Source organism: Neovison vison, chromosome 3, assembly GCF_020171115.1.
Source record: "Neovison vison isolate M4711 chromosome 3, ASM_NN_V1, whole genome shotgun sequence".
In the NCBI taxonomy this organism is placed as follows: Eukaryota; Metazoa; Chordata; class Mammalia; order Carnivora; family Mustelidae; genus Neogale; species Neogale vison.
In genome coordinates, this window is record NC_058093.1 from 214912813 (window position 1) to 214930918 (window position 18106).

Below are 18106 nucleotides of genomic sequence, written 5' to 3' on the forward strand. Positions count from 1 at the left end.
GGTTATGTAGTACCTGCCAGCTGCAGAACTTGACGCCCTGAGGGACGTGTCCTTGTGTCCTACCCATAATTGCAGGGACCCTCCTCAACACATGTCAGTCAGGTATCTGTGGATAAGCAGTGGGGACACCATGCCTCCCCCAGAGCCTTGCTGTGGCCCAGGCCACACCTTGCTGTGGCCACAGTTGATCCTGCATGAAAGCAAAGCAGGGGACACCAGGGAACTGCCAGGTTCTGAAGGAGGGGGCAGGTGTCCCAGGACAGCATAAGGTTTGTAGAAATGACACCACAACCGTGTAGCGTGTTTGCCCCCTCCCCCCAAACCTAGCTCCTTGTGCCGTCGGGAAAGTTGGGTTCACCTCAGTGTCTGGCCTCTAGTCCAGGCCTTGCATCTGCAGAGCAGCTACACAGCAGGTGCACAACAGGCCCCTTACAGGGCCGGGAACACCAACAGCTCCACCAGAAAATGGGCAACTAGTGAGCTCCCTGTGGGTTTTCACATGAGAACACTTTGATACTTTATACTTAGACCTTTTCATCTGTCTTTTCTGAAGAATCTTCTACCTTTAAGCAGCTGCAGAGTCCACTAGCAGATCTGCAGGGGTAGAGGTTGGGGGGCAGGTGTCCACCCTCCTGTGCCTTCCAGGGGTTCGCAGCAGGGTGCTGGGGCCCCACCTGGTGGGGTACTAAAGGGGCGGGGGCAGGGCCTGGGGCACACAGCCTCTTGGGGCTGTCACAGTGGGATGAGTGGCTAGCCAGTATGCCTCTGTGCCCGAATGGGGCAATGGCCGAGTCTCTGAGTTTACTTTTTTTTTTTTTTTTTTCCAATTTATTTATTTTCAGAAAAACAGTATTCATTATTTTTTCACCACACCCAGTGCTCCATGCAAGCTGTGCCCTCTATAATACCCACCACCTGGTACCCCAACTTCCCACCCCCCCTGCCACTTCAAAGTCTCTGAGTTTAAAGCCCTATCTCTCTTTACTCCTGGAAGAGGCCATGGGACAGGCCCAGAAGGCAGGCAGAGCTGCCAGAAATGGCATTGCCACAAAAGGCAGGCCAGAGGCAGGGAGCCCTGGCTTGGCCTCAGGAAGCAGGTGTGGCTAAGGGAGGGACCATGACTGTCCTAAGCCTGGGCACCCCCACCTGTCCCCCGACCCGTGACCAGGACAACAGGCACAGCTGCCACGGCCTCACAGGATCAGTCAGGTGACCCCTGGTTTGTGCTCTAGCCTCCTGTGCTCTCTGAGGGGGCCCCATGAGGGACAGTAGGGGCCCACCATAGGCTCTGGAGCCCCTAGGTGCCTGCCAGGGCTATATGCGGCGATGGGGCCCCAGGCAGGCCCAGGACCCATTAAATCCTTCCAGGATCAGGGTGGGGAATCATTATGAAGGCTGGGCATGGCTCCTTGCATCTGCTCGTTGCCGTGGTCCACGGACAGCCCAGAATCTGCCTCCCCTGCCCAGGTGCTGTCCTGTGCTTACTGCAGCCCTCCACAGCCCTCCATGCCCAGGAGCCTAGAGATCCTGACGTTACCCCTGACAACGTGCTGACGCAGATGCCAGCGGGTGGGGGATGGGGGGAGGTGGTGGTGGTGGCTGTGGCTCATTTGCCAGGTATGGGGGCGGGGGGCTCTGCCAGCCCACTGTCATAGAGAAGATGAGGACTCAAGAGCCGACAGGGAGAGAAGACCTCTGAGGAGCCACGTCCAGAGCGTAGCACCAGGCCCCCAGTTTCCCTTAGCTTCTGCAAAAAACAGCACGGCTGGTTCTTGGCTACCTTGCCTTTGCTGGGGCCCAGGGACACTTGCGGGCCCTTGCAAAGAAGGCATGGGGGGCAGCCCCGTCCTGTTACCGATGGCTGCATTCGCCTTGGCTGGCAGGAGGAGGGCAGGGACACAGAGAGGCGGGTCGGTGGTGGTGATAGGAGCTGCCTGCAGGCGCCGGCAGAGGCAGGCTCTGTCTCCGCCTGGCCCGGCTCTCCCCTGGGCGGCCAGCCCACCGTGGCGGCCAGCCGGCTGGAGAAACCACAGGGGCTATTGTCTTTCCTCGGCAGCCTGTTTGTTTTCCATCCTGAGATACTGCTGGTAGAGCATGAAAGGTCACAACTATTTGGAATCCAGTGAATTTCCAGCCTCACTTGAGTTTCTCATGAAGAATATCCTTTTCTGGGGAATAAGTACCTCCCCAGGCCTGTGGAGACCAGGGTGGTGGCAGCGGTGGGGTACAGGCCTGGCTGCTAGCCCCTCCCTTTAGAAAATTCTCTGAACAGCTCCAGAGCCTGGCTGCCCTACAGGGGGCAAATATAGGTCTTCCAGAAACCACGTCCCCAGCCAGGCCAGGGGTTGCCATCCCTGCCCAGGGCTGCTAGCCATGGGCCTCCCAGGCACAGGGCCGGGAGTAGGCTAGAGATGTGAGGGCCTGCATGGGGCTGCCTGTCCAGCCATCTGTCCACCCAGCCCAGCTGTGCGGCCATTCACCAGCACATGAGTGGGGACCCATACGTAATGACAGGCTGCAATGGAGGGGTGTGCTGGTGCTGCGTCAGGGAAGGCCTTTCAAAGAGGTGACTCTTGAGATGAGACCTGAAGGACTGAGACAGGCAGAGGCAGGGTAGTCACACCCTTAAGGCTGGAGACAGTAGAGCATGTGAGTGAAACAAGCCCACGAAGGCCAGAGCAGAGAGGAGAGAGACAGTGAGGAGGTAGGGAATGGGCCAGGCGGAGCCGGTCAGGCCTCAGGCAGGAGAAGGCCTGGCTTTGGGCCCATCTTGCAGGACACTTGGGCCGCTTCCTAGTTGACAGGCTCAGAGAGCAGAGATGATAGCCAAATCCCTCCATGAGACACGGGACCAGCTTAGGGCCCAGGCATCCCGCCTCCCACGTCCTGCCACACCTGTGGCCACAGGCTTGGCCAACAGACCCTGCCAACAGACAGTGTGGGAGCCTGGCCCAGTGCTGAAAGAACCTGCCATGCTTGTGCTGAAGATGACAGATGAAGCAGCCCTGAGATCTAGGCCCCGGGAAGGCACCAGAGCACAGGTTGTCACCAGCCTCAGGACACAGCAGAAACAGGCAGAAGCCCAGAGAGCTGACCATGGGAGCACCGTGTGGCTGGCAGACCTGCCTTGGCACTGTTATGGGGCCTCACCTGGGCACCTGACTCTGGTCTTGCATCCTGGCCAGGTCAGCCCCAAGCCGTCTGCCCAGAGCAATGCCTCATCGAAGAGCCCGACTTTGCCCGTCGTCTGTGATGCTTCCTATGCCCAGAACCATACATGGCACTGAAGTGAGTATTGGCAGAAGAATAAGAGGAGCTAGAACCCCTAGAAACTGCATAGTGCTAGGGGCAAGGCTGCCCTGACCACAGGGAGCTGCAGGCTTGCCCTGCCCCATGGATGCAGTGTCCTCAGCCCAGACCCCTTACCCTGTCACTGCCTGGCACAGCTCTGGAGAGACCCCTGGATGCACACAGGGCAGATGAGGGGAGCCCTGCTTCCTATCTCCATGACTACTTGAAGCTGTTTATTTCCCCTCCTCCAAGAGGCTGGACTTCCTTGGAAACCTGATGAAAGCCAAAGACCCTCTCTCCGTACAGAAAAGTGCTCAGACACCCAGCACAGTGGCCACAGCCTGCAGCTACCCACAGGCTTTCTTGGGGCTGCAGGCTCAAGTAAGACTCCTGGATAAACCCAAAGAATAAAGCCACCACCTGCCTTAGAAAAGTGAAGGACCAAGCCTCTTCCTTGCCATCGCCTGATCCCTTGAACCCTGGAGGCTAACCCTGCCCCCCATTTCCCAGCATGGTGGGTCCCCCACCATGACCATCATCACCCCAACCCCTGCTAGCCCACCGCCTCTCCAAGCTGCTGGTACCCACAGTCCTACACCACTTACAGCTACTTGCAGACTCCTGTTTGCCCCCACGCCCCTCACCCCCAGGATCAAAGGCCTCTTAAGGGCAGATTCCAGGTCTCTGCTCAGTGTTCCTGCCTGGCACAAAGCTTCCTCCACAGGGCAGCCTGGGTGGGGCATCTCAGGCCTCCCCCATGCTATCCAGCTGCTCAGCCCCTACCACCACTCCTGGGCACCCAAGGACACTATGGTGCCTTGTGACCTGGACCTTCTGGTTGAGGGCTGAGCTTGCATCGTGTGGCCACCCCATCCTTGCCAGCGGATTAGCTTCCTTCCCTGCCTAGCAGCTCCCCTTTGAGCCCCCACTGGCTCAGCACCAACCCTCGTAGCCCCTTGGCCCCTCCTTGCACTGCCCCCACTCTCTGGGGCATTCACCTACCACCTGCCTTTGACCTCCTCCTCCACATAGTAGTCCTTAGCTAGGGCTGAGGGCCTGAGAGATTCCCCACACCCACCCAACCCCTGGGGAATAAACCTCAGAAACAGTTCTGAACCCTGTCACCACCAGACTCCCAGGATCCATATGGGGTTGTGGTTGCAGTTCCCAGGACCCAGCACAGTGCCTGGGATTGGTAGAAGTTCTGTGCATTTAGTGAACTGCTACACGGACCGACACCTGAATGCCTGGCCTGGGCCCTGTTCCCACTCCTGTGTGGCAGAGCTGTCAACCTCCCTCCCAGCCTCCAAGGTTACTCCCCCAATGCACCTGACTGCCCCCCCAACCTCATGGGAAACAAAGCTCTTCACAGGGCCCAGCTTCCCCTTTCTCCTCCTCAGTGAGCCTTCCTTGACACTCAGGTGTCCAAGGGCCCCTCCTCTGGGCTCCAAGCAACTTGCCCTTGCAGCTGAGGAGCAGGCCCCACTCAGCAGAGGGTGGCCTCCATGCCCTGAGTATTTCAGGCATGAGGTATGGGCTTCTTGTGGCACTGACCTCAGGCCACCTGGGTACCTTGGGGTCTCTGAGCCCCTTGTCAGCAGCTGGGTGAGGGCACCCCTACCTGGTGGAGCCTGAGGGTATGGTGATTGATACTCAGAGAGCATTCAGAGCGCTGAGGGCCTGCCGGGGCCCCGAGGTCAGAGTGGGACCTGTCCATGCTAGGGTGGCCACTGAGAGAGCTGACAGCAGGCGCTACCCCAAGGTCCTTGAGTGCCGATGATGGCCACTACGCCCACACCATGCTCCCTGGACAGTTCCTCACCACCACGGCTCCCCCTCTGACTGCAGCCTCTCCGGCCGTGCTGGCCAATACTCTCAAGCCCACCCACTTCCAAGGAGCCAGCAGTGGTAGCAACAAGTAGAGGAAAAGCCCGGCACACTCACCGTCTGGTTGTCCTCGTAGAGCTTCAGGTCATAGCCACTAAGCTCCACACAGAAGATGATGGCTGTGACGCCCTCGAAACAGTGGATCCATTTTTTGCGCTCCGACCTCTGCCCGCCCACATCTACCATCTTGAAGGTGAGCTCCTTGAAGGTGAACTTGTTCTCCACGATGCCCGTGGTCATGTCCCGGGAGCGCAGAATGTCCTCAACGGTGGGGATGTAGTCGGGCGCGGCGATGCGCTCCAGGTCATTCAGGTAGTAGGCGGCGTTGTCTTCCAGGTGGTACTCGCTGGAACGGCCAAAGCAGGCCTGCGCTCCAGGGTCGGCCCACAGCCGCCGCATGACGCCCAGCAGCTCCGGGGTGATCTCGCCCTTGCTCTCGGCAGGGCCCGTGAGCGCGAAGAGCTGGACAGCGTCGTAGGCACGATCCGGGTTGTGGAAGTCGATCTTGAGAGCGGCCAGGGCACGGATGATGCGCGTCAGCGAGTCGATGGCGTTGTAGATGATGAGGGGCTTGTACTCCTTGCAGGCCTCCAGATTGAAGCCCCCGCTGTGGATGATCTTCATCTGCTTCACGATGGTGCTCTTGCCAGAGTTGCTGGTGCCCAGCAGGAGCAGCTTGATCTCACGGCGCTGCCGCTGGCTCTCTGAGCGCAGATGGCGGTCAATTCTCCGGGACCGCCGTGCTGCCTCTTTCTCCTCTGAGCTTTGCCGACATCCCATGGTCCGGCAGCGGCAGGCCCAGATGCAGAGCACGGGACGGGGTGCCTCTCCCTGTCGCCACCAAGCAGGGAACGCTGAGATGCGAGCCAGGTGTGCCCGGCAGACAGAGCCCTGCTGCCCTCGAGGTGCTCAGAGTGGGTGGGGGGGCAAGGTCATGCCACACTGCAGCCCCTGCCCCAGCACCTCTTCTCCAGCTGGCATGGTGATCGCCTGGGGGAAGGAGGTGGCCGGGCCCTCCCTCTAGGGCCACTCCACCTGCCCAGGCCACCGTGGGACCCGATGGGCCACAGTCATTCCCTGTCCTCCCGGTGGTGGGAAGCTGTACTCTAGCGTCTGCCTAGGTTGCTGCCGTCGGGCTGCTGGTTGCTGCGGCGGGGCTGCTAAGCGTGGCTGCAAGGCCAGCCACCAGTGCCACGGGCGCTCCCTGCGGCCCCCCTGCCTTGGGCATCCGCCCTTCACCTGCCAACACAGAGAAGAGGGTGAGCCTCCTCCCACCACAGGCTGGGTGGTAAAGGGAGACCTCGGACCTCGTTGGGAAGCAGCCTAAAGAACAGTGAATCAAACTCCCTCCCTTCTTCGGACCTCTGCTGAGTTGCGCCCAAACCCACAGCGGAAACAAATGTGCCTGGGAGCCACGCCCCGCACCCCTCCTGCGAGCCAGTGTGCCCGGAGCCTAGTGCTTGAGGAGAGCGTGCCCAGAGCCATATGAGGACTTTAACCTTAGGGTTTCGGAGTGAGGGAGTGAGCCTGGGGCCCTGCCGCCCCTCCCTGCCCACTGGACCCGGCCAACCTCACCCTCTCAGAGCCTCAGTCTCTGGGTCTGGTGGTGGTTAGGATTCAATACAATGATCCAACTGTGATGTCCTCCCCCCACCTCCCTCACGCTCTCCTGTAGCTGCAGGGGCTGTACCCACATGTGCCACAGCATCAATGGGGCTTGGCTCCTCCTTGGTTTATGGTGGGGTCCCATGCCAGGGTAACTGGGTAATCCCCCTTAGCACCTCCTGTGGGAGCTGGGTCATTCCTGCTCTCTCTCAAGGCAGGACATTCACAAGAAGAAGGCTGGCCAGGGCTGGTGTAAGCAGATAGGCAAGGAGCAGAGCAAGGCAGAGGCCCCGGGCTGGGAGCCCACAGGGTGGACAGAAGCCTGGCTCCTGGTGGGTGAGGTAGCAGTGCAGGAGGGGAGGGGGGGCATGGGCAGGGTGGGCTGAGTTGGGGTAGCAGGGGCTATGGGGTGCAGGGCAGCACCCAGGTGTGGGAGGCAAGCCAGGACAGAGTATATCTGAGGGCACTGGGAATCGCTGAGTCCAAGGCAAGGCAAGGGGGCAGTCCACAGGCTCCGAGGTCCCAGGCTATGTCTTTCATGTCCGTACTCCCACACTGATGGTCAATAAAGAACAGCTGTACTCACACCCTGGGCAGGGTGTCAGCACCTCAGCACCTAGCTCTCAGCTGCAAGCTCTTCCCAGGCCTCTCCCAATGACCTATGAGCCGCTGGGCCAGGGCCCTCCCCACCAGGGCAGACCCAGAGCTCAGGCTCTGCCCCTACCTGGCAGCCTGCCCCACACAACTCTTGCCTCCTTCCTGCAACCTCTGCCCTGGCCTGGCTGTCTCTGGCAGCCTCCTCATTCTGCTGTAGGCAGCCTTCATCCCTCCCCTCTAAAGCCCCCACCGCCTCATGGCAGGCCCGGATGGGAAGGACCCAAGGCCAACAGACGCTGAGAGCCAGGGGCCTCATCTCGTTTCCTCAACCGTCCATGCTCCCAGCTGGCCTCTGTGCCTGTCAGGCCCAGCAGTTCTGCTCTGAAGCAGGCCCTGAGGCCTGTTCTTTCCCTGGACCCACCTGCCTCCATGGCCAGGGGGCCAGCAAGCACCTCTCATGCTACCTTTCCCCCTCAGTCGAACCTTCATGTGTACCCAGTGCTTCCAGGATGATGAGTCTCATCCCAGCTGTGTGGCCTGTGCACTTGACTCCACATTACAGAACCTGTCCCTCACCAGTCTCGAGCATCTCTTAGGGGTAGAGCATTCAGTGAAGGGCCTGGAACCCAGCCAGGGGCAGCCAGTACCCCAGTGTCCTCATCACCTGTGATTGTCCCTTAGAACCAAGCATGGCCTGTGTGCTCAGCCCTCGTTCCCTGGGGCTTGGGAGCCGTGCAGTATCCTGCACACCACAGGCACGCAGTGAGCACAGGTGGGAGAGAGGCTTAGGCATGAAGAAGCTGAGGAACTCTGCCCTTCATCCACAGTCCCACTGGACCGTGAGTGGGGGACATGCCCGCCATGTACCTGCCATGTGAGCAGAGGTCAGGGAAGGAATTCAAGCAGCAGTGAGTTCTAGGTTGTGGGATCACAAGGGTCTTTTTATTTTTTCTTCCTCTTCTTTGCATTATACCCTATTTCGTATCTTCTTGAATGAACTTTTATTCTAAGAGAGGTTTGTTTGTTTGTTTTTTTAGATTTTATTTATTTATTTGTCAGGGATAGAGGGAGAGAGAGCAAGCGAGCACAGGCAGACAGAGAGGCAGGCAGAGGCAGAGGGAGAAGCAGGCTCCCTGCTGAGCAAGGAGCCCGATGTGGGACTCGATCCTAGGACACCGGGATCATGACCTGAGCTGAAGGCAGCCGCCTAACCAACTGAGCCACCCAGGCGTCCCTCTAAGAGAGGTTTGTAAACAAGTATCAGGGCATTAACAAGGCCCTGTCTCTCATGCCACCCAGGCTTGCCTCTCTCCATCCTGGACTATGAGAGTGTGGAACAGGGACCTGGTGGCTGCTCCCTGGGTCCTACTGATGAGCCGGCAGGCCCTCAGGTGTAGAAAGGAGTCCAAAATCCCGCAGCTGCCCAGGGCGCCTGGGGACCCCCCCCTGCCAGTGCCCTCCCTCCTGAAGGCAAGGCCAGCCATGCTGGTGGTGCCCCATGTTGTCACTATTGTTTTCCTTAATTTGTGTTTGAGTATCTGAGGTCTACTCAGACCCCAAGTGGCCAGTTTTCCCTGGGCTGGTCAGTGATAGGGACAAAGGTCACACCTGAAGTGGCAGGTTCCTACCACCGTTTGCTGCCACCTAGGTAAGCAGCAACCAGGCACCAAGTCTACATGCCTCGAGGCACCCTGAAGTGACCTAACTCTTAGGAAATAGTCTAGCCCAAAGAGGTGACACGGCCTGGGGTTGTGCCGGAAGTCCCCTGCCTCCATGTGGAGTTACACCCAAACGGACCAAAACACCGGCCACATCCTCCCAGTGCCATGCATGATGGCCCTGTGGCCAGATTCTTTTCAAACCCAAATCCCTCTCCTTGCAGCTTGGGCGTGAGGAGCCTGCCAAGCTGAGCACCGGACTGTCCTCTGGAGGGCTGTCTCGGCCAGCTGGGGCTGCTGCTCCTCAGTGGCCGCTTGCCTTGCTCCTGTACCGGAACCCAATCTTATCTTCACAGGTCAGCTCACGAGTGCCTGCCACCCCACCAGCAGGGCACCCTGTCCCCACCTGTGGCCTGTGCCTCTCTCCTCTGTGCCCTCCCTTTCTCTGGTTTCTCCTGCCAGGCTGGGGTTTCCTTAGAACAATGGTGATGCCCTTACTGAACACCAAATACAAAAATTAACTTAAAATGGATCAAATACTTAAATGTAAGACCAAAACTATAGCAATCTGAGGAGAAAGCATAGGTCAAGAGCTGCATTGCATTGCATTTAACGATGGTCTCTTGGATATGACACCAAAGGTCACAGACATGAAAAGGAAAAAAGAGACAAACCGGACTGCATAAAAATTACAAAATTTTGTGCAAAAAAGGCACTATCAACAGGTAAAAAGGGAAATACAGGCTGGAAGCAAATACCTGCAAATAAAATAAATTTAAAAAATAAACAAAATTAAATAAAAATAAGGGGTTAATATCTATAATATACAGAGAAGTAAACCTCAGCAGCAACAAATGACTGGAAATTGGGTGAAGGACTTGAATGCACATTTCTCCGAAGAAGATAAACACATGGCCAGTAAGTGCATGAAAAGATGCTAGGTATCACTGACTGTCGGGGCAGTGAAGATCAAAACCACAGTAAGACACCACCACACACCCAGAAGGATGAGTACTATATTTTTAAAACAACAACAACAACAACAACAAGAAAAGGATGAACAAAAATTGGCTCCCTTACATACTGTTGGTAGAAATACAAAGTGGTACAGCTGCTACGGAAAATAGGAGGGTGGTTCTTCCTCAAAAAAAACCCTAAAAATAGAATTACCAGCAATTCCACTTTGGGTATACACCCAAGAGAATGGAAATCAGGGTCTTGGAGAGATTTTTGTACACCTGTGTTCACAACAGCACTAACCATGACAGCTAAGAGGTGGCAGCAACCCCAGCAGCAGCTGACAGATGAGTGGACACGTAAAGCACACACACAAAGGAATATTATTCAGCCTTAAAAAGGAAGGACACCTGCTACAACAGGGATGGCCCTTGAGGATTTCACACTCGGTGAAAGAAGCCAGTCACGAAAGGATCAATACTATGTCATTCCATGTCTAGGAGGTCCTTAGAGTTGTCAAATTCATAGAGACAGATGGTTGCACAGCATTATTAATGTATTTAAAACCATGGAACTGCAAACTTAAAAATGGCTAAAATGTAAGTTTTATGTCCATTTTTTTAAAAGATTTTATTTATTTATTTGGCAGAGAGAGATCACAAGCAGGCAGAGAGGCAGGCAGAGAGAGAGAGAGAAGGAAGCAGGCTCCCAGCTGAGCAGAGAGCCCGATGCGGGGCTCGATCCCAGGACCCTGGGATCATGACCTGAGCCGAAGGCAGCGGCTTAACCCTACCCCAAAAATAAAAAGAGTGAGGAGGCCATGTGGTACAAGAGAAAGAGGCAGGCCCCCTGCCTGGTCTTGGCTTCCCCCGACCAGTGGAGGGCTGCTTGGGGACCACATCATCCATTCTGTGGACTGGAATGCCTGACTAATGGCCCCCAGCTGGTACCAAGATTCGCCCACCTGGTCTTCAGTCCAAAGCCCCCCTGTCCAAGGAGGTGTGACTTGCGTTTTGGGGAGGTACGCGCTCCACAACCCCAAGGCCGAGAGCGGGGCTTCTGAGAATCAGGAGTGCAGTTTGGGGGCAGTGGGTGGGCAGCCTGGGGCTGGCCATGTGGTCCTTGACCAGTGAAGCCACAAGGCAATGTGGGAGTAAAGGGGAAGGAAACACAGCCCCCAGGAGGCGACTGTGTGCATCAGCCCAAGTCCAAGAACTTCTGCCATCTGCATGGGGCAGTTACATCTGAGGTGGGTCCCTCTATTAGAGGCACCCTCTTCATTCAAGTCACCAGAACCAAACAAGCAGAAGGCCCACTCAGAATTCTTCCTACAGCTCTGCAGGGCTCAGCTATGTCCCAGGGCATATCAGTCTCTGTGCCTTGGAACTGGTGGCAGGAACTGGGCTGTGCACAGATACAGGGAGGGGAGGCCTGTGAACAAGTGTCTATGCCAAGGTCCAAATGGGACCTCAGTTTATTCCCATTCTGAGGCCTGGCTTCTTTGCCTTTATGTGAGCTTCCTGCCAGTCCTCTCTCAGTCTGATCCAAGGCTTTAGGGGGCCTCCTCAAACTCCCTAGCCAGCCCAGGGAAAAAGGACCAAGGGCTGGATGACCACATTGTTTCCTGGTTTGATAACTGCTCATGGGTCCCCAGTGCCTGATACCCACAGTCCCCTCACCACAGGGTCTGGCTGGAAATTACTGAGGCTTCTGGGTCTGGCTTCTGGGTCTGGCTGGAAATTACTGAGGAATGGGTGAGTGAAAGACTGTACCAGGCAGAGGAAGGTCATGTGCAAAGGCCCTGTGGGCAAGGGGAGAGAGAGACCATGGTGTGAATGGGGAGCTGAAGGAAGGTCAGAGTGGCTGGATAGAAAGGAGAAAGTCACAGGTGAGAGGAGGAGGCAAGGTTGGTCAGGGGCACCCACTGTGTGGGTGCATGGTTATGACCATGTGGTTGAGTGTGTGTGTGTGTGTGTGTCTGGGGTCGCACACAGGCAGATGTGTCTGTTCGTAGGACCGTGTATGTGCGTGTGCACTGGTCCAGGCATGCGCCTGTGTGCAGGTCCACGGACATGTGTGGGAATGTGTAAGTGCGTGCACGTACCTGTGTGCAGCTACCTATGGCATGCAGGGAACAGAGGACATACCACATACAGAGGGCCACAGCGTGAAGCCAGTGAGGTGCATGAGAGGGGCTAAGGGGAGGAGCCGGCGTTCCTTACCATTTAGCGGAGTTGGGCCTTTGAGCCTGGCACCTGGGCTGGGGCGGGGGGCACTGCCGAACGAAGCAAAGACCCATGCCTGAGTTTATACAGGTGGAGGGAGGTGAGAATTAGATCAAAGGCAGCAAATGATCTGTGATGGAGAAGGGGGCCAAGCTGCACATAAGTAGGGTCGGGGGTGCTGTGGTAAAGGTTGCTGGTCCATGAAGTGGGCAGGGCCTGCTCCCTGACAGGTAATAGAGCAGATGGTGAGGGGAGTGGAACTGCCGTTCCAAAGGTGAAAATGTGCTAGGCCAGTCTAAGGGACAGGAAGGAAGGTGGATAGATGGTGTCATATGTGAGGGGCTGGCAGTAGAAGGTCACTGTGAGAGCTCCAGCTTTCTCTCTGAGAGAGCTGGATGCCAGCCAGGGTTTGAGTGAGGAGTGCCCTATATGTGAATCAAACAGGATGGACTCCTGCGTGCAGCTATCCAGGTGACAGGGCAGCGGCGTGGGCACGGGCTAGGGGCGGGGGACACACAGGCTGTATGGTAGACGATGTCTGGCGACAGAGTGGTGGTAGGGTTCAGGGCACCCTGGGGTCTGGCCAGCAGGCTGGGAGTGGGGCCATTCTGGGAGAGGGGACGCTGGGAAGAAGCGGCAGGCGTGCCATGGTGGGCTCTGCTCCGTTAGGGCCCCTCCCAGGTCTCCCTAACTCACCTACTCGCTTGCCTATTACGTAAAGGTTGGCAGGGTGCAAACCCCAAACCCAGAGTCTATTGAGGGGCCCCTCAACAGAAAGCTGCCCACAGCCTCAAGGCCAGACACTTGGGCACACACACCACATATTCTCTTTAAGACCTTCCCTGCCCTGCCCCCAGGCCCCCAATCCTGGTTCCTGCTCTCTGCCTGACAGGCTCAGCCCATCCTCATGTCTCACTGCCCCCTTCCCCCGACATGACCCTCTCTAGTCTCCACTCCCATCACAGATGCTAAGTAACAGCCCTGAGCGAGGGGCTGGGAGTAAGGTATTGCCTCTCTGGGGCCTTTCCACACTCTGGCGCTCTGTACCCCGGATGCCCACCACATCAGGAGCCGGCTCTCCCCAGGTGTGCCCCACATGGCCTGGCACAGAGTCATGGCCACTATTGTCCTCAGTCATAGCTGAGTTAAGGACCTGGGCAGAGCAGGGCAGAGCCAGGCTGTGTGACACCAGCCCCCCCATCCCGGGCCCTCCCCCCAGAGGAAAAGAGCCCAGAGTCAAGGTCACCAAGGTGTTGCTGCCCAAGCCAGGCTAAGCCAGAGGGTCGACAGGGAGAGCAGACAGCTTATCAGCTTACAGGACTGGAGAAGGCCTGGCCTGGCAGGCGGGCCCGCTCATCACCACGCACCCACTTCCTTGGAGGGAGGTGGAAACAAGAAGCCAAGCCCCACACTCTGTGGACTCCTCCCTACCCAAGGAAAGCCCACTCCACGCTGAGTCCCGGACCATCAGAAAGGGGTGAGCCAGGGAGGGGAGTTTGGCCCCACTGAGGAGGCAAGCCCGCAGCTAGACTGACCGGAGAGAGAGGCACAGTTGTGTCTGGCGTCCAAGCAGAGGCCACTCAGATGGCCAGCTGTGGGGCGGGGGTGGGGGAGACGGGTAGAACCCCAGAGGCAGAGGGCAGCCCAGGTTTCAGGGCCAGCAGGCAGGGTTAGACCACACATACCCAGGGCATGCACAGGCCCCAAGTCTTCCCTCACACACGCCCCCAGCCTGATGCTCCCTGGAGTGCTCAGCCCCTCTCAGTGTGAGGATCATCAGTCTGAGGTCCTGGCCTTTCCACTGACCCAGAGCTGCCTGCCCATCGCCCCCTGGGGAGGCCAACCATCAGCCTGCCTGGGCAGGGCTATGACTCAGCACTACTGTCCCCTGGCCCCACCCACCACCCCAGCTTGCTCAGATACCTTCCGCTTTGGCAGCAGCAGCTCTCCCACCTGCCAGCTCCACCTTGGCACCCAGCAGCTGCTCTGTGGTGACCTGGAGTGGGAGGAGGGTGTCGGCCCATCCCCGGTATCTGTGACCTCAGGCTTTGCCGCAGGTCAAGGCCCCTGGGCAGAGCAGGGAGGACCCTGCTCCAAGTCCCCGTAGGCCCATGGCTCGGCGTCTGCAGGCACTGGAAGGAGGACAGGCGCATTGGGGCCCACACACCTCCGTTGTTGAGCTTGGCTGGCCTCGGCTGGCAGGTCAGAAGGGGTTCCCATGGCCTCCTGGGGCCAAACTCACCCAGGCCGTTCCTATTTTCTTCTTCTAGAGAGCGGGTCCCCCTCCCTGCCCTCCGGAACTGCTGTCCCTGCTTCAGCTCCCACCGAGGCTCTATTTTGGAAACATTAGGTCCGGAAAAGCCTCTGCCTGCTCGGTCACTGATTATCAGTTTTCCTCCCCTCTTAGTAAGGAAATGGTTCCCACTGCCCTTTCATGCCTGGCGTCCTGGAATCTGGTGTTCTACTTTTCAGTTGACATTTGTCCTCCCTCTTTCCTGCCTGAGTGTCGTGCACTGGGTTCCTTCTCAGAGCCCAACCTGGACCTGCGGGGCTCTTCTTGGCAGCTCCTCTGTGGTCTTGGATAAGCCAATGACCTTTCCATGCCCAGTTCTTCTGCTGGGTCGGACTTCCCTTCCCTTCCAACTCCTCGCCTCTTCCCAGTCTGAACGGGGCAAGGCCCGAGCTAGGGCATCTGCCTCTCCAGCACCACTGTACCCACCCGCTAGCCCTCCACAGTATCAGTGGCCCCTTCTGTATGCCATACAGAGGTAGGAAGGAGGGTCTGAGGAGCGGGGGACCTGACCCTGCAGGGCTCAGCTTTCCCACCCTGGGGACCTCTGTCCCCCCAGCACAGCTTGCTCACCCACTCTGACTTAGCGTTGCTCTTTATGTTAACTTGCACTTTTTACTGAAATGGCTGTACTTTAAGAACGACTTCATATTCCTACTTAAATGGAAAGCTGGAGTCACCACAGGCAGAAGTAACCTAAACTACGAGCTGGTGTCGCCACGGCTTGCAGGGACGCTGCCTGTGGAAGGGCCTGCAGAGTTCTCGCTGTTTGTTAAACGACCAGGATTAGTGCACTGGAGGGTGCGAGAGTCACACTGGCACCAAACAGGGATTTTCTCCTTGAAGGAAAGGGATCGAGAGCGAAATGAAAAAGGATTACCCTCCTCACGGGGAGGCCGGGTGCTGCTCCCAGCTGTGGCCTCAGGCCACCTCATATGATGTGAGCATCAGGGAACCTGAGCCCAGAGGTCCTCTACCCCGGGGGCAGAGGCAGTGAGGCTGGAGGGTCAGTACTGCATCCCTTGTCCTAATTCAGAGGCTGTCTGTCATCTCAGAAAGGGTGCCATCCCCACCTGTTGCTCTCTCTTCTGCTTGGTTCCATTTGCCTGTTCATCAGGGCACCCCCTGCTGCTTCTCCTGTCACTAAATGACCTAGCATGAGGTGCACTGGGCATCTGCACCCAGGCCCTCTACCCTCAGATCCAGACAAGCAGTCAATCTGTTAACCACTGGGCCCCAAACAAGCACCAGGGAATCAAGCCTGGTGTGCAGAGTCTCTGCTCTGGACTTGGGGACATGGGTTGGGGAGGGGTGGAATAAGCTGAGTCTGTCCCGAGGAGCGCGTGTTCTGGCTGCGGAGACTGTGAGCATGTAAGTCTGCAAAGCTACTTCTGATAAATGGACAGCACTATGGAGGCTAGGGGTGCGGAGTCATGTGGCAGGAAGGTCCAGGGAGGTGACACTGGATAAGACACGATCATAAGAAGCTGCTGTTGTGTGAGGGTGGGAGGCGGGCCAGAGCAGGAGGCAGGCAGGATGGGGATACCTAAGGGGACACCGCCCCAGGTGGTTGGTTAGGCCGCAGAAGACCCTGCAGGGCCTGGGCCCAGCTCAGAGCAGGCCCACCCAAGCCTTGTCCTTCCCATGGTTTCCTAGGGAGTGGCTCAGTGATGGCTGCTGTGGCAGGGACTCCCGCCCCCAGGGGCCAGAAGGCAGAAGCCATCCTAATTGAGACCCTCTTTCTCCCATGGAAGTGCCTTTGGTGGGGGTAGAGGGGTGCATCAACCCACCCCAGACCTGTGGGCAGTCTGCTGCCACTCCCTGTGTGGGATGCTGGACATGTGGGTTCTCCCGAAAGGCTGGCAAAGCAAGGCCAGCAAGTGAGGCTGAATGCACCACATCTCCCTCACACATTAGAGCTCGTGGGCCTGACCGACAGCACGTATGGCAGAATCTGGGTCGGCCCATTCCAAATGCCTGGATGGTTTTTGACACAACACATACTTCTGGATGAAAAAGTCATATCTTCCTGAGGAGATAAAAGCCCCTGCTTGCCTTGATGCCAGTAATACTGGATGGGGACAGGGATAGACCACCCTCTTAGGAGCTACCCTCTAGGGAAAGCCTGGCTCCACACCCCATCTCTTTCTTCCTGTGACCCCTGCCAGAAGCCTGGTCCTCGCCTCCCTGGCTGTGTCTCGTGTTTCCCATGCCACAGTGCTCCGCCCCAACCCACCCCACTGAAAACATCTCCCTCTGAGGCCAGGCAAGAGCCTCTCTCCCTGGGAGGGCTCCCTGACCACTGCAGTGACAGGGGGCCCCCTTAGCCTGAAAGGCTCAGTGGTGACTTGCCACCTGGCCTTGTGTTATCTTGAGTGAAGTGTTGGGTGCCATTGGCTCAATGCTGGACTGGACTTCACCCAGGACTGGCCCTTCCTTGGCCTCTGGGCTGCTGGCAGGCCTGCACGCACCTACCTTGAGCACACCCACCAAGCCCTCGGGTGGGTCTGGCCTCCTGCTCGAGGCCCACCTTACCCTCCCTCTCCCTCTCCCTCACCAGCTCTGTAAAGATGTGCAGAACAGATGGATGGGTAGATGGACGAAGACCAAAAATTACTGGTTCACAGCTCCAAAGCTTCCCAGAACTCCCTTCTGAGTGCGTTACCTCACATGACCTTGACTGGGGGCCTGCATGGAGGGTATACTGCTGTCCCAAACTGGCCCTCTAGGACCCCAGCAGGGGACTTGGACCCCTCTGCCTGTGCCCACCCTTCCCAAGCTGTAGGCAAGATCCTCCAGAACCCTTCTGTCTTCCCCTCCTACCACCCCTGGTAATTTGCCCTGCCCCTTCCTGCCCTAGCCAGCTTGCGCCCCGCCCCCGCAACCCTATCCCGATCATTTCTCTTCTTGCTGAAAATAAGACAGAAGCCCAGGCAGGGTGTAGGGGGAGACAGGGCATCTCTGCACCCTGGCCCTCCTGCCTGGTGTACCAGCATCTCCTGTTCTCCCTCAGGCTGAGGAACACCCAATTGCCTGCAAGTTACTCCTGGCCTCTCCCCTGGGGTGGTCCTGAGGAATGGTCTTCCAGGTTGGCCTGTCCAGGAGGGAGCTCTCCAGTGTAGTCAAGCAGCCCCTTCCCCAGCCCTTGTCTGTCACAGACAACCTTTCTAAGTAGAGGGACTACCCCTCCCTGTTCTCTTGTCAACAACAACACCAACACCAACAACACCAACCCTATAGATAATTATATATACCATAATTATGGGTATATTTTTAAGATCCGTTAAGGACCAAAAGTTGCCACCGAAGTTGGGACTGCTGGCTGGTTGGCATATTGAAACACGACGTAAAGCAGGGAGTCATAAGAAATGATTCTGAACTTTAAACATTTTAACTTAAAACAGAAAATCATAAACTCCTCCCCCAATTTTGGGGCAGGCCATCTTTTCTCAGAGCATAGGCTCACTTGCTGGAGTTGCTGTCACTGTTCCTTCTCAAACCACAGCACGTTACGGGTGACATCCAGTTGACTTTCTCCATGTGGCGTGTGGTGGCAAAGTAACCGGACCCGAATCCTGGGTTATCATGGTTCTCTG

General features: G+C 57.3%; 2 protein-coding genes across 2 annotated transcripts in view; one reads left to right on the plus strand and one right to left on the minus strand.

Annotated features, from left to right (window-relative positions):
* Nucleotides 1–18106, plus strand: part of RSPH14 (radial spoke head 14 homolog) — a 77644-nt gene that overhangs the window by 38464 nt on the left and 21074 nt on the right. The window lies entirely within an intron of this gene.
* GNAZ (G protein subunit alpha z) overlaps nucleotides 1–18106 on the minus strand; it is a 52227-nt gene that overhangs the window by 23640 nt on the left and 10481 nt on the right. The window contains exon 2 of the mRNA XM_044243834.1: nucleotides 5236–6417. Coding sequence (XP_044099769.1) covers nucleotides 5236–5958 — 723 coding nt within the window. The 5' untranslated portion in view covers nucleotides 5959–6417. The remainder of the gene's footprint in view (nucleotides 1–5235; nucleotides 6418–18106) is intronic.